Source organism: Hetaerina americana, unplaced genomic scaffold (genome assembly GCF_022747635.1).
Source record: "Hetaerina americana unplaced genomic scaffold, ioHetAmer1.1.p SCAF_12, whole genome shotgun sequence".
In the NCBI taxonomy this organism is placed as follows: Eukaryota; Metazoa; Arthropoda; class Insecta; order Odonata; family Calopterygidae; genus Hetaerina; species Hetaerina americana.
Window position 1 is genome coordinate 2,123,193 of NW_027286292.1, and position 16,546 is coordinate 2,139,738.

A 16,546-nucleotide genomic window follows, 5' to 3' on the forward strand; every position below is an offset into this window, starting at 1 on the left:
AAACTAAATTTCTCAAATAAGTTTTTTTAACGCTATGAAAAAAATCGAATTATTTTGTAATTACTTCGTTAAGAAATTGCATTCTAAATTCACATAAAATATTTTGCAGTTACTTTCTTTTCACGTATCATGCGGACAAACAGTAACTCAATACTCTTAAGCGATCCCCTTGCCAATGGCCTACAATTGGCAAGGGAACCCTTAGAGGCTGTCTTATTCAGTTCTTCTAATAATTTAATGTTTGGCTTGATAAATAAAATAAATATCCTCTTTTTTGCTGGAAAAAATGTGGGAGTAACTGCTAATGGCATCATAACCTGAAACTAAAGCAAAAGCAATTCAAATTCAGACTCTCCTATTCAAATACAATGAAAATGTATTGCACAAATAGGTAGGGTAGCCATTGCTATGCATGAAATGATTCAAATTCATTGCAAAACTTTAAATTCAAATTTTTCTTGAAGAATAATAAAATGGAAGAAGTAATGTAAGCTATGCTTCAACATTTCTAAAGCTCAAGTCACTAAAGAGAACACAAAACAACTGCAAAATAATCAACCCCATTGATTACCCTAATATACAAAACCTGAAATTTAAAGTAAGGACAGTTTCAAAAAATCAAATGTTGGCATCAACATCCACATTTAATCCTGCAAGCTATAGCAGTATATGGTGGAGGCTTAGACTATTCTTGTCTTCACACTTCCAGAGGGCCCATGGGAATGGCACCATTCGTGATGCTAAGATGGATGCTTGAGGTTCTAAGGGGATTGGGATGTTCCGGTGGCTAACATATTGACTTCCAATCCAGGGGACCCAGGTTCAAAACTTAGAGGCAGCATATATTTTTCAATGGTATCCCATTTCCTACTTGAGGTGCTTTGTCACCTCAAGTCGCCTCTCATATCTCCATCGTCCACATCCTCACCCTCAAACAGCTTCCTTCTCCCATTGATACATACTTTTCAATTTTGAATTAAATTTCATGATAAATCAATCTCAATTATTCCTTCTAATTGATGATACAAACTGTGACCTAGCTCCTCATAGTGGCTACTTTTTGGCATGTACACCTGGTTTACTGCTAGATGGGTTAGTTGTGCATTTGTCTCAGCCAGTAGAATTCTATTATTCACCTGTTTCATAGCCCTCTCCCAAAGTACTAAGGCCAATCCACATCGACTCTCCTCCCTCCACCCCCTAATATATGTGGCGGTTCATTTGTTTGTGATTCAGGGGTGTGCCACGAGGTGTCACCCTAGGCACAACCCACGAGGAGGCAGTCACATGTCAACCCCAGTCGAACATTCATCCCTCTTGTGCATGATGCGCCCATGGCATATATCTTACCGCGTTGATCTTGGTCTGTTATGCACAGCACACAGAATAAATCTGCTGTTTATTCAAACTCTTAAAATGTGATTTATTAGTATTTCCTAGCACCGGCCGCGCTAATATAATTTTCAGCAACCCCACGCTATACATTCCTCTGCAACTATCACACCAGTAATCCCTGCTGCCCCTCCATCTCACCTCAGAAAAATCTAAAATATCTACACTTCCTCTTTACATGTTTCTATTAATGTTTTCTAGCTTCCCTGCCTATTAATTTTACAAACATTCCATGAATCCTTCCCAACCATTGGAGTCCTCTTCTGCATCATTTTTCCTCTACTTTCAGCTCAGTTGAGCATGGATGTCATGCAATGACAATCACAGAGGTCTTGCCTCCCTCTCTACCCAACACGACATCTATTCCAGTGGTCCAATTGCCACCAGAGGCAGCAGCCGCCTTGCTTAGGAGCACACACTGCATGGAATACCTTCCACCACATTCCTATCATTTGACCTATCCGGCATGGGTGACTCTACCAGGAGCAATTTTTATTGCTCCTTCCAGCACAGCTCTAGGGATCATCAGAATGCACAAGCCCTTCCACCACATCAAGGTTGTAGTCCATGAGGAGGGGCCAACATACAGATGTGATGTAATTCACAATTTATAGAAAAAACTTTCAACATATACTCTTTAATTTTTATGATCATGATGCATATAAAACCTATGACATAGGCTTTTGACATTATGTAATGTCCTATTGTGTGGCATAAAAAGATAGAAATATATGAAATAAATATACTGCATTTCAATAACTATATAAGTGACAACAAAATCAGATTCTGAAATATCAAACACACTTAGCAATTTATAATAAAAATATGTTGAAAAATGCCTGGTAAAAATAGCTAATATGCTTAAAAAGTTATGTATCATAAATATACATGCAATTCATGCTTTAAGGAAAGGAAGCATGTATTGCACTTGGCACTCTGCACCTTTGGCATGATTTATCTGCTTTACTGCTGCAAATGGCACATTAGTGTCTTGTATCATTTGTTTGATAGCATAGAATAGATTGGAGGAGATAGAATTGTGGTGCTGACTAATAATGATGCAAATAAAATGGATAGGCAAGAGTAATAACTGAAGTACTTTGAAGAGTACTCTCACAAGAAATAAAGGGAAATGAATTTGAGAAATCCTGATTCATGACAGCTTATTGGGGACCCATGACTGAAGACAACAAGATGGGAGTAATCACATATGAAGGCCAAGGATGAGCTATGAGAAGCAATTAATGGAAAATGCCAAAACAAGGAGCTCTAAGGGAATGAAGGGATTGGCAGGGAATGGAAGTATGGGGAGCAGCTTAAAACCAATCCTATTACAGAACCTGTAATGATATCTGGCCCACACAATTTGAATTCAGAAGGCCTTGCAATTAACACATATCACCATAACACACAATAGGCCCACACCTGCGGTAGGATCTACAACTAGATGATTATATTGTTGCAGTCATTTAAAACATAACTTTAATAATAGACTCATTGACTTAATTTGGTCACAACCACCAAATAGGCGACAAAAAATGCTTGATTAATGAGATATGTTATCAATATTGACTACAGAATGTGATCAACGTTTCTAGAGAAACAATCTTGCATTTTTATCAGTGTAATTAAAGAAACACCCTTGAAACTGGGTATCTGAAATGGGATGTATGCTGCCAGATTGAGTTGCTTTCTCTCATTCAACAAGCACTTATATTCAGAAATGGGAAAGGCTTATTGAAACATACTTTTTATTTTAATCTGCCAAAAGTAATCTTATGTCATGCCTTATACAATTGTATGGCATTAAAATGATCACTCAGCAGTGATAATGATCTCTCAAAGGTTGTCAACTCAGGCATTTCTGACCATCATGCCCAAATGGTATTTATTCCCCAACGTCAAAGGAGGTGGTCTGTCAGAACTATTGAAGGTATTACCCAATCAATTGGGTAAGTTCTTTCCATGAGCAAATGTGTAAGAAGTCATGGGATACCTTGTAGAATTTAAGGGTATAAAAGAAATTTATGTTTATTTCATAAGCCTTTTAAAACTTATCTTTGAGGAATGCTTTCCTAGAAGAATAGTTCCTGTGAAAGGCTATAATAAAATTAAGTGCTGGGTGACAGCTGAGCTGAGAGCAGCCAGCAATGAATTTAGGGAAGTATGTGCATTGAAAAAAGGGCAGGAGGATCCAGGCTTTATTTACTACTTTCAGAGCTACGAAGGTAATCCCAGAAGTGCCCGACCCAACAAAGAAAACACAAAAATTTTGGAAAAAATGTATTAATTTTTCAACATAATCTCCTTTCAGCTCTCTACACTTTTCCCAGTGATGTTCAATAAGTTTAATACCCTTTTTATAATAAGAACTGTCTTGCTCCTCAAAAAAATATTAACTGACAACATCACTTCTGCAGGGTTGGAAAATCTTTCATTTATTCAAGTTTGTGAGCAGAAAACAATCCTAAAGGGCTAAATTTGGCAAATAGGGTGCATGAGGTAGCAATTAAAACTTTAATTCATGAATTTTTACCATTGCAATAATGGATTTTTGAGTTGGTACCTTGTCTTGATGAAACAAAACTTTCTTCTAAGCCAAATGCTTTTATTTCATTTCTTCGCTCAAACGTTGCAACAAGTTCACTTAATACTCGCTGTTGATAGTTTTTCCTTTTTCAAAATAGTCAATGAAAATTATCCCATGCACATCCCAAAAAACCAACGCCACGACCTTGCCTGCAGATGAAATGGTCTTCGCCTTCTTTGGAGGCGGTTCTCCCTTTTGAATCCATTGTTTTGATTGTTCTTTTGTCCAGGTGTGAAGTAATGGACCCATTTTTCATCCATGGTTATGAAATGGTGAAAAAATTTTGCGGTGTTGCTATGAAACTTTGCTAAACACTCAATTGAAACATCTTCACGACACTGGTTTTGCTCGAGTGTGAGCAAACACAGCACCCATCTTGCACACAGCTTTCTCATGTCCAAATTTTCAGTTAATATACGATGTACTGCACTTTTTGAAATGCCTGCCATGTCTGCTAGCTCACGCACTTTCAGTCAATGATCATCCAGTATCACTTTGTGGATTTTCTTCACCACTCCCAGTCGTCACCTCATTTGGTCGACCAATGTGATGCTCGTCTTGACAGCTCGTATGGCCTCGTTTTAACACTGCTACCCAATATTTTACTGTTGTAAACAAAGGAACAGACTCACCCAAAGTAGAATCCAGTTCAGCTTTTATATTGATTGGACTGAGGCCTTTCAATTAAAAGTATTATATCACATAACGTTGACCAATTTTCTCCATTTTCACAAATTCACTGAAAACGTTGACTATTTATGGCTGCTAACCAAATGCTAAACAATGTGGCATCTTCAAACTTGAAACATATGCTTTATAGATTGCGTACTTTCTAATACAGTGAGATTTTTTAAACAACTACGGCCATCTCTAGGTCAGGCCGGGTAGTTACGGGACCACCCTCGCATGATTATAAAAAATGCTCCAAGGCAATAAGCTAACCCTTAACATTTATAGTAAATGAGTCCTTCACAAGTGGTGAGTTCCCAGACTAACTAAAAATAGCAAAGACAAAACTTATTCATAAACAAGGGGATGAGAATGATATCAACAATTAACAACCATTGTCCTTTCTGACTAATTTTTCTGGAATCTTTGAATCCGCAATGTGAGACAGGTTTATGAAATATATCATTAAACATATAATATTAAGTATGCAACGATTCGGATTTGAAGAGGGAAAAGATACCAATGATGCTCTTGCAAGTTTTCAAAAAAGATAGTGACTTCTTGGTTCTCAAAGGAATACTCGGTTTTTGTGAATTCAATGATCTTTCACATGTATTTCATACTGTGGATCATGCAATTCTTCCAAGTAAATGTGAATGCTATGGGATCAGAGGAATTACCCACAAATGGCTTAAATCAAATTTAAAGGACAGGAAACAGACGGACGAGGTTTCTGACACGGTAGTCAACAACATTATGATAAATCACTTATCACCCATGGAAAAGTGTCGCGGTACAACAAGATGTTGCCCATGGGGAAGAATAATTCAAGAGTATTCTGATCTATACTAGGGAGGTGTGTGAAGACCAATACTCCATCTGTTGGGCGAAACATTATATCGTGGACCCCTTGGTGCCTTTCTTCAGGAGTAGGATAATGCTGCATTCTCTCCATCCTTCCCCATTCTGTAGAAATGCTACCTTTAACAAATTACCTGTCCACTTCTTAAGGAGCAAATTGTCTCAACCACCATCTTTCTTAAGAACTACTTCTTTACTAGAACTAAAATTTAGTCTTGATTTTACAGTTGTCTCCGTCAACAGATGACATTCTGTACATTTTCTGAGAATTAACTCTTAGTTTTCTTACAACTAAAGTTTTGGAAATAAATATCAATCAAATGTTTTTGTATAACTTTATTGCACAAAGATTTTTGTAGTCTTAGTTTATGACAGGCCATTCATCATTTACTTACATGTGCATAATAATTAGTTACTATAATATTTCAAACCTTTAAACTATGACATTAAGGTACGTACATCAGTAATGCGAAAGAACATCAAATAAAAGCCTGATATATGTACAAAACATCATAAACTGCAAATGGCATAACCAAGGTCATTTAAATGGTCACGTCAACAGTAAAAAACTTTTAATTTAGAGTGAACATGTACTATTAAAACTTCTCAACATTGTTTCACTAAAATATAATCCTCACCTCTGAGAATATTGAACATACCAACAAAAATGCAAGAGATTACACCATCATTTTATTCTCTATGGACACATTGTTTTTCGGACTTTTGTGGCTTCTAAGTCAACCTTTTTTTTGTGTATAATATTGACTGAAAATATATGGCCGAGCATTTCCTCCTCTTCTTCAGTGTGCCTGTTCACAGAATGATACTAAACATTAATCAAACTGCGGTACTTGTTTGTGAGAAAAGAGAAAGACTTGATGGTCGAAATGTTACCAGTCTCAGCACCCCATAATAATGACATTTGGATTTCATCATGGGAACTTCCACTCATCTGCAGTCTGCTGCAATCTTCAAATTTCACAGTTCACTGCACATTGAAAGATTATAATGTGTACAGATAAATTACAAAATATTACCTCCTAAAAGATAATGCATACAACAGTAGAGCATAATGCATACCTTTGGTAGTTCCAAAAAGACTAGGTGCAGCATGATAATTTATACCAGTGTATAATGAATCAATGGCAAAAGTCAGAAAGTACTGGATTTTTATGGACAAGAACTTATTAAGGGATTTTTTGCCACATGAGCATCAAAGCAGTCTCATTAATTTCTCAGACATTCAGAATATCAAATAATTTGATACTAGAAGTGGTCCCTGGCCAAAGGCAAAGGATTTTTCATGCTTTTTGTAAGGCTAAATTGAAATGTGTCCACAATTAAATTAGAAATCATGATCTGGATGATTCCTGGTCAGTTGACAAATTGCTGACTGAGTCCCTGTTTTTTCCTGGCTCTTTTTGAATACTTTATTAATTTTTGTTTTTTTTTCTACTCCATGAAAGTTGTGATTATTGTATTGTTTCCCTTTTGCTCCTGCATTGTACTCTGGTTGTTCCATCAAAAATATTAACCACTGCTTATTAAAAACCCTGCATCAAGTTCATACATTGCTTCTTGAAGGAGAAACTCCATTACTTAATGGTGAATACTGAATATCACCATGTCTTTTTCGCCAAATCTGTAAGGTAAATACACTCTACCTTTTTGGACATTGTATTTTAGGTGGTCACATCTTATAAAATATCTATCCTAGTCATTCTCTCCCAATATGCAATAAAATGGAAAATTTTAATACTCTTGAGCCTTAATAATAATATCCTGGTATCATCATAATAATAAGACAGTTCTAAATAACATAATCCTGGTACATCAGATTTTACATTAAAGCAATAATATAGTACATTACTACTTCAGTCAAAACTCAAACTAGTATTTGATTTAAATCCCCAATATTTACAGCATTGGAAATTTAAAACATTAAAAATTAAGAAATACATTTGTGGCAAAATTAATGATGGTTGAAGTAGATGAAATAAATAAACTTGAAGATTTTTTCTATTGGTATAAAAGCAAAAACAGTAACAATAAAATACGTGAAAATGCTCTTCCTCAATCGATATGAAAATACACACTTACATGGACACAGTAGATAAAATGGAGCACAGGCATTGGAACCCACATGAATACATCATATATGGATTTTTTAATTCGTATAATACACATATTTTTACCAAATTTCTGCCATATTCATGTTACATTTTCAAAGGAGATTCATTTACAGACAATAATATCTTGAACACTTTTACAATTCAATCAAGTCTTGCCATAGTGTGACTTCATCAAATAGATGATTCTCAAATAAATTCAATTAACCCTCATTAATTCAGACTACATCAGGCTAGGAGTTATCCAGGATAGGTGAAATCTGGATTATCCGGGGCTTTGGCACACACAAACCCCATGGAATGCTTCCCTCCTCTATTCTTATGCACCGTTGACAACGCCAACAAATTATTGCAATTCCATATGATGCATTAGAGCCCTCAACGCGTAAAATGATACCATTTAGACAAAATAATTTTATTTAAATGAAATTATCAATAATTTTCTCCGAAAATTGAGCCTGTAGCAATTCAGAAGTTTCTCTGAAAATAAAAAAAACAGTAATGCATGCTTAATTGAATTGTCTATTTTTTTAATGTATTACCAATTGTTCAAGTATTTATATAAACAAGAGAGACAATGACTTCAGAATAATCACATAATATGATGCAAAACACAGACGCCCATGTTCTCTGGTATAATTTAATGTTATCATCTGTTGAAATACATTCACTCGCAAAGTTGTTTGCCATTGTTAAAAACAACTGATGCCTATTGGCGTAGGAACACAATATGGTGTTAATGGAGTTAATCAGCTGCTGGCTGATAGAAGATGACTCAGACCAGATAGTGCGTCAAGTGATGATCAAATCTTATCAGAAACTTCCACAGCCAATTTCTCAAGCAACTTCACCTTGTCTAAAGCTCAAAGTTATATTTTCTTTTTCTGACACTCTTCTTTGATGCTATTGTCAAGTTTACTTCAGTTTTTCAGCCATGAGACCCCATAATCATTAAATACCTAGGTAAATGAAGAATCAAGAAAGCACAAGAGAAAGAATTACCCATCTATTTTGAATACATAAGTCACATCTGCAAAAGGTGCAGTATTTAGATGAACTTAGGATTTATATTTCACGAAGCAACAGTTCATTGATAATTTAAAATGTACAGCTGGGACACTGAAATATCATTGATCTCAACCATTTTTGTAGAAACTTGTGAGCTGAATGTATATTTTGACAGAGAACGGCAGTACCGCTTCATGTGACCCCTTAATAAACCTGTCAGAGTACACAGGAGGACTTTCTCCGAATAAAGGGGGAGTTTGGATCAGTGAGGGTTTACTGCACTACAGAATATAAAGCTGCCTTCCATTAATTAGCACAAAATCCATCCCCTCCATTGATACATTACATTTACCTCTAAGAACTACATGCCACAACAACACAGAGAATCAAAGTTTAAACTAAATTCAATTATTTGTCATAAGTTACATCCACAATGGGCACAGATGCATCTTTGGTTTAAATAATTTCTTGACTATCATATTATAACCAATATATGATAAAAAACAGATGACGAGAGAAAGTAAAATTATGAGCTAAAGATAATTAAGTTCACAAAAGACCAATTTAAAGAAATATCCCATCCATAATGATAGAAGAATTGGTCAAGATATATTGCTATTTAGTTTCATGAAACATACTAAGAAAAAAGGGGAAGAGCAATACAAATAATCCAATTAAAATATATCCAGCATCAACATTTAAAAATAAAGAACACATAAGTGTCATACACCCTGCTAACGCATCACATTCAAACAGATAAGCGAGGAGTGAGTAAAAAGTGCTGGGAGTCTAACACTTTCCAAAGAAGGAAGAACTGGTATACACTTCTCCTGATGGCAAAGGAGCCAACAAAGTCAAACACAAGTTAAACTGGCCTATAGGATGCATTGTAATCCATGGTTTCACAGTAAAAGTATTTTAAGTTTATTTCATCAGTGAACCTTATACAAGATATGGTTCCTTAAGACTATTTCATATGGCCTGAATTTTTATTCAAATTTTTCCAAAATATTAACTATCCACTTCCAAGATATCTTATTTTTCACCATAACCTTGGGCACAATTAATGATGAAATAAATAAAACTCAGGTGTCTATGAATAAATTATGGTGCTTCCTCTTTAATAAATGCAAATCATTTTCCTGTCTCCCCTTGCATACAAAACGAAAAGGTATATTCTGGGGTCATAAAAGCAATTCTCCACTGTATTTGGCTACGTATTTCAAAAGCTGAGGCTGAAAGATTTTATTCCAAGCAGGGCTGACTGACACCGATATGGAGTAGCCTTTTCCCGAATGCTTCCATCCGTTTCAATATTCGTGACATCCCGCTACTTCTTATGCAGAAGTATTCCTTTGGCTACCAGGTTAATTGTTTTGAACTTCCTTTTATCTTTTGATGTGACTGTCTAAGAGCAATGTTCATTTGTTTCTATTGGTAAATTATTCATGGTTATCAGACTAAAATTTTGAGTAAAAACTACAAAATAATATTCCGAGGTAATTGCGAAGGCAAAAGTTGCAGTTTCTCTGGAAAACTACTCAGAGAAGTACAGAAAAGACTGCCACCATTTTTTGTGGTAAAGATTTTACTAAGTATTTGGACCATAGAGTCATTTGTTATCTAATGTAAAAAAAGTCATACAAACATGATGGTACTAACAATAAATTGTTCATTGCATCAAATTTGTTCAAACACTTTAATATAGTATATGAAATGTCATTTACACTTCAAAGTAAAAGTATGCAGCTGAGTACAAATTCATACTTCAATGACTTACCCATACATTTTAAACCTAATTCACGCGTATCAATGAATGGTGACTAAGTAGTCATAAAAAGATAATATTTGGCAGTGTGGGAGCATTTGAAGAAGTTTTAGTATTTATTTGCAGATTAATGGGAACAAGAGTGAAATATCAACTCTAGGTCTACATTTTCCAATCCCTTGGGGTTCATAAGACATTTGCAGACAGAGTGCAAATGAGGTTTTTGTTAGTGATATTGTTTTCATAGTGAAGATGAGTAATGCATAAGCAGCTTGCATAATATGAGCCACAATATATTATTAAAAGAGTCTAAATTCAACTTTATGGCATTAATGATAGGCTAGCATGAAAAACATGAAATTTTCAAAGTTCTTCTTTAACTCTATTCCATTTAAATTTGTTATATCAGATTTTTAAAGAACTTAAGGGTGTTGGTGTCAATGCACAGAAGGGTAAGTCCTAGACTAACAAAATTTTGAGTTAAACGTTTCCGCAGATGCATGGTTGAACAGAAATATGACATACCATATGGACATGCACAGAAAAACAAAAACCCCAGGCGCGTCAAGCATATTCAGTTAGATGTACGTCTAGTCAATAGATGGCTAACTCACAAAGCACATATGATAATGTAGAAGAACTTTTTCGATTCTTTTCATTTTTGGGAGATGTTAAAAACTAAATGAACACTATTTAGTATTTTCATTAACAATTATTAATATCTTTATGCCCTTGATATGTCTGAGAAACATAAAGGTGGTGATAGTATCTACAGAGGTATGAAATTGGTGAAAAAGTTGTTGACCTCGGGCGGAGTCATTCGATGAATGATTCAAAAATAAGGATAATTATTAAGGATAAGGAATGAATCAAAGGATATACAAGGAGTTCTCTGCAGATGCAGACTATTTTAATTAATGACAAAAGAGGAAAACTTTGGTGTTTTTCGATTGAAGATCAGTGTCATAGAAGCACGTCATAAACCTTAGACAAAGAAAGAAAAAGCCTCGAGCCTTACTTCATGATAAGCATGGTGATAACGATAGTTCAATCCAAGTTCTGAATGCTTCATCAGGCTCAATAGTCGTGCGTTAAATACACAACATCAAAGTGACTGGCACAACAGCAGCCGCGGATTTCCCTTAACTTTTAGCATAAGTTATCAAAAATAAGATTTACCCACAACATCAAGGATTAAGCATGAATTTAACTGGGTTATACGGGAAGAAAATACATATAGTTTGTATCTTGCAAAAGAAAAATAGACTGAGCAGAGATACCAGGCATCTAAAGGACATGCTAACATTTCCATTTGGAGGAAATGTTGTCCTAGCCCACAAAATAAAACCCTTGTCAACATAAAACTGTGAAAATCCCAGAGTCATCAAAGAAATTGTGAAGGCATCACCACCCGTGAAATGGACATCAAATGCAAACGGTTTGGTCACTCAAACAATACTTCACAATTTTCTTTTCCACAGTTTGGTGCCCAAAGTTAAGAATTATTGTGAGAGAAATAATATACATTTAGGATATGGTTATAGATTGACTATGCCCCAGGCCACCTTGCTACTCTGTTTGATGATCATAAAAATATCAAGTTAACGTACTTATCGCCTAACTTCTTATCTCTGTTGGATCAAGGAGTCAATTTCAAGCAAATTATTTATGGAAAAAAATGTCTGCCAAGCAGTGAAAACTACTGAAGGGGAGAATGGAATATCAATGAAGCAGTCCTGGAAAGAATATAATATTTTTCACGTAGTTAAAAAAAAAAGAAAATGCTACTTGGCATTAAGTTGCAGCATCTACCGTGAATGTTGGCTGGAGAAAGCTCATTCCTCAGTTCATTCATGAGTTCAGGGGATTTGAAGAATAAGTAATTGATAAGATTGTCAAAATGGCTAATTATCTTCAGTTAAATGTCAATGGAAATGATTTGCATGAATTATTTGAGTGTGACACAAAGGAATTGATCAACAAAGATATTATGGCCTTCGTAGACCAAAGAGAGAAAAATAAAATTTGATAGCCGGAAAAGGATGGACCTAAGCCTCCTACAAAATTTGAGTCTACACAGATAGCAGGATACTTTCACTCAATCGAAGAAGGGAGCACTGACCAGTTTCCAAGTGCAGAACCCAAACATGGAACAGTTCACAAGCATATCTCGACCAGTTCATGATTGAATTGCATTCTACAGAGTGATTTATGAAGATAAGAAAAAGCTGTTCTACAGACACCAATGGATAATTACATTAAAAAAGGTAAACTAAAGTTGTATTTACATATTCACCAGCAAAATCTTAAACACATGAACCAGTTTGTAAGCGCAGCACCATCCCAATCCCCCAATTTCATTTATAATTTGAAAAAAAACAATAAAAAATGGAAGTGAACTAACTAATACACATTTCGTATTTCAAAAAAAATTACTTGCGAGTGATCTTTGCCACAATATGGGCCAAAGGATATCGTAGCCAGGTCGTGATTATTCATTTCCTGCCACCTGAAATTGCTATGAAATCATTGGTAGTTAGCAACTTCTCACCCTTTTTTTAGTGAATCATGCATGGAGATTATAATATTTGCACTTTATTAATAAAATTCGCTTGTTTCATTCTCTCTTTTGTTTTTCATTTATGAGAACATCACTTCAGCAAAACTGCCACAAATGTATGGTACTTGGCCAAATATTGGCACAAGGAATTTTCGATATAGGTTTCTGAAACACATGGAAATTTCTAGAACAAATTACTGAAAGGTTGGCGACTTACTGTGTAACTAATGGGATAAACTTTGCGAAAAGCCTCCTTATTCCTAATGTATATTCTCAAGTCCAAGGAAATATTTTAATTATTAACAAAAAGAGTTTCAATGACAGTGGAGCAAATACATATGATAGGTGGCCTTGACATCTGGTGGAGATAATAATAAGAGCTACTAAAACAAAACAACGTTACACTGTCAAAACATCCTGAGGTTAGAAGTGCATCCCAGGTTTTGATAGGGTGAAGCAACAGAGTACCCTATTGCAAAACTCCAATATGCTCTTGATGAATGGGAAAAGAATGGAAAAATTAAATTCATCACAGATAATGCAATGAGCATGAGAGCAACTGTACCCAGTAGGCATATCCTTGCATATACCATGCAAAGCACATATCCTGCAGTTGGTGAGCCGAGACAACCAACATTTATTAAAAATCAAGCTTCAATAATGGTTCATCATATCTTGTCCAATAAATATTTATCAGACTTGAGCAACTGATACTTATTGCAACAAGCTTTATGGGTATAACTGTAGGTGCAGTCCATTTTGAAGAAATGTTTTCAGAGACTAGTGTTATAGGCAATTACAGGAACCACACAAATAATTGCTGACCATGATTTCCACATTTTTCGGGCTGCGTCCGCGTATGTCGTTTAAATGTACAACAGTTTCGCCAGCTATCCTGCTGGCGTCCTCAGGTCATCCTTGACCTGAGGACGCCAGCAGGATAGCTGGCGAAACTGTTGTACATTTAAACGACATACGCGGACGCAGCCCGAAAAATGTGGAAATCACCTACTCATCGCCGCGGAAACCTTCGAACGAAAATTGCTGACCATATTCAGCAGCTCATTTTTCTAAAAAAGAGAGGTTTCTATGTCTTACTTGCATGCATAAATGAAATGAATTTACAAGAATGATTTTATTTATTTACATGCATTATAAATGAATGCATATCAGGATAATAGTAGCTCTTTGCTCTTAGGTTTTACATCATGCTTTCAATTTAGTTCATTGGGAAAAAATATTCATGCACCACACAATCTACGCAGGCTACTTAAAGTAATTGTAAACAATATTATTGGCATCAAACCCTGGCATTGGAGTAATGATAGCTGTATTAAAAAAGCTGGTTTCAGTCAAGTTTGATTTTAAGTACAACCACAAGTGCTGCAACAATTCAGAACTACCATGAACAATGTCTGGTATGATGAAAGGTTGTGATGTGGATTTACTTACTCCATTAAAAAGTGATAGTATAACAATATAAATCTGTTTAAAAAATAATCCTTAAAAAATGAGAAGATGCTATGCTTTTACAAATATATGAAGATATTTTTGTCGCCAATTTAATGTTTTTAAAGCAGCATAAAACATTTGAATCACCAATAAAATGGCTGTACTTTTAACTCCAATGGCAAAAAATAACTCAATAATATGGCACAAACTGACATTAGGTCACCCATAGTGCTAAAATTTCATAAACTACACTTTAACACTTCAAAAAGAGAGTTTATAGGAATGAAAAAAATACTGCAATTCATACCAATACCTATTCAAACAAAAGAGATAAGAGTAGGATGGGGATTTGACACAAGAGACCTTTCAAGCGTAATCAGTCAATATGTCCACCTAACCCACCATGTGTACAATCAAATGAACAGGAATTATTACAGGGTAAGATTCCTCCTTTAAAACAAACCAACGATGCTACAGTACCACAAACATTGCTCCTTTGAGAATGTAACATGATGATGCGATTAAAACAACAATTTGAAGTCTACAGCTATAAAGACACCTGTGATTCAATTTCATCAAATCACCAAGCACTCCTACAAATGATCCATCAAAATTCTAATTCAATAATTGTGAATATAATCCTAAGCTCTGAAACAGATACGATGCTAGCCATTTATAAAAATCAATCAAATTTACAGGCTCCAAAATGTGACCATAGATTGCTTAAACCTGAGTCCCGTTTACTTTGAAATATAATCCGGTTGTGTATTCAAAATATCATGAGTAATGAGTTGATTGTGCATTCTTCAGTGCCTCAGATTATTTCAAACAGGATATATTAGAGGTCATTGCTAAAATCAAAGTTTTTCTCTGCAAAAGCTACAAGTGCAAATCCTTCAAAAAGATGTCTTTAAGCTCTGTGATATCAGAAATACTGCTAACTAAAGAAAACCATGCAACGTTTAAGTGCACAGTAAGAGAGAAAATAAAGTGAATTTGAAAAAGTAACAAATGAGCCTGTTGGCCAAAGATTAAATAAGATATACTTCAAGCGTCATCTCCAGTCATAAACCTCTGTTTTCACATTTAACTAAGGTGATAGCACTTAAATAATAGGCAGTGAACTTCAACATATAAATACTACTCCCTTATTAAGTCTAAATAACCTAGAAACATAAGTTCAGAAGCCTAATTCTAAATGGAATACACCTTTAAAAAATTCTATATAACAATTGAACTAGCAAATCATTTTGCATCATACTTCCAGAAAATCTTTCAACAGAGTTGACCTCCTTTTCTCAGCAATGTCCATCTGATTCTCTAAATCACCACGATCCGTTGTTTCTGCCCTCTCAATTTTCCAAGATAAGTTTTCAATTTCAGCCTCCAACTGTGCTTGCTGATACTCAAACTAGAGAAAGAGAAAGGTCAAATTTCAGAAAACTGTCAAAGTTTTACCCTAATAACAAACATATACCCTACCTGCAAAGACAAATCTTATGGAATATTCATAATATTTAGACCTGAAATAAGACAGCTGAGAAAAATTGTGCAAATATATGGAAGTAAGACAAGGTCATTAATTCTGGTTGACTTAAAGATCAATTCTTGTGAAAGCAAAATCAGTTTCAAGGGAAATCAAAGTTGCATTCCCCAGTGCTTCAGATTATGACAATGTTTAGGGGAAGAAATTTCAAAAGAATTATTAGCAAGAACCTTTAGATGATACATACATTTACTATAAGGTATGCACCATTACACTTTAAAATACATTTACCGCCAGGGACTGGCCATTTCTATATTCACTAGTCAGAAATTTGATGCTTGCACTCCATCCAAAAGGCAGCTGTAATCAGGCTATAACAGCAAACAGGGATATGGGGTTCAGAAAATAACAAACATTATATTTTTCAAAAACCCTGACTATTTAAAAATATTAAAATAAGAGCACTGTAGAGGTTACCCTCTTAATTACAGGTTCAATGCTATTACAGTGCTTACAGCTCCTATATACCTCCACGGCAACTGCTGACATTGACACATTAACTCGCCTAAATGACACATGTTCCTTGCTACTTGAAAGGTGATCTTTCACAAAATCAGTTTGAATAAGGGCT

At 35.1% G+C, this 16,546-nt stretch overlaps 1 protein-coding gene across 2 annotated transcripts in view; it reads right to left on the reverse strand.

Annotated features, from left to right (window-relative positions):
* Positions 1-5,860: 5,860 nt before the first annotated feature.
* ari-2 (E3 ubiquitin-protein ligase ari-2) overlaps positions 5,861-16,546 on the reverse strand; it is a 34,073-nt gene continuing 23,387 nt past the window's right edge. Inside the window, exons 8-9 of one of the 2 annotated variants that reach the window (XM_071582607.1) lie at positions 15,691-15,840; positions 5,861-8,121 (exon numbers count right to left, since the gene is read on the reverse strand). In XM_071582607.1, the coding sequence (XP_071438708.1) occupies positions 8,110-8,121; positions 15,691-15,840 (162 nt within the window). In that variant the 3' untranslated portion in view covers positions 5,861-8,109. Of the gene's footprint in view, positions 8,601-15,690; positions 15,841-16,546 lie in introns of both variants that reach the window. The other variant, XM_071582606.1, reaches the window with a different exon arrangement.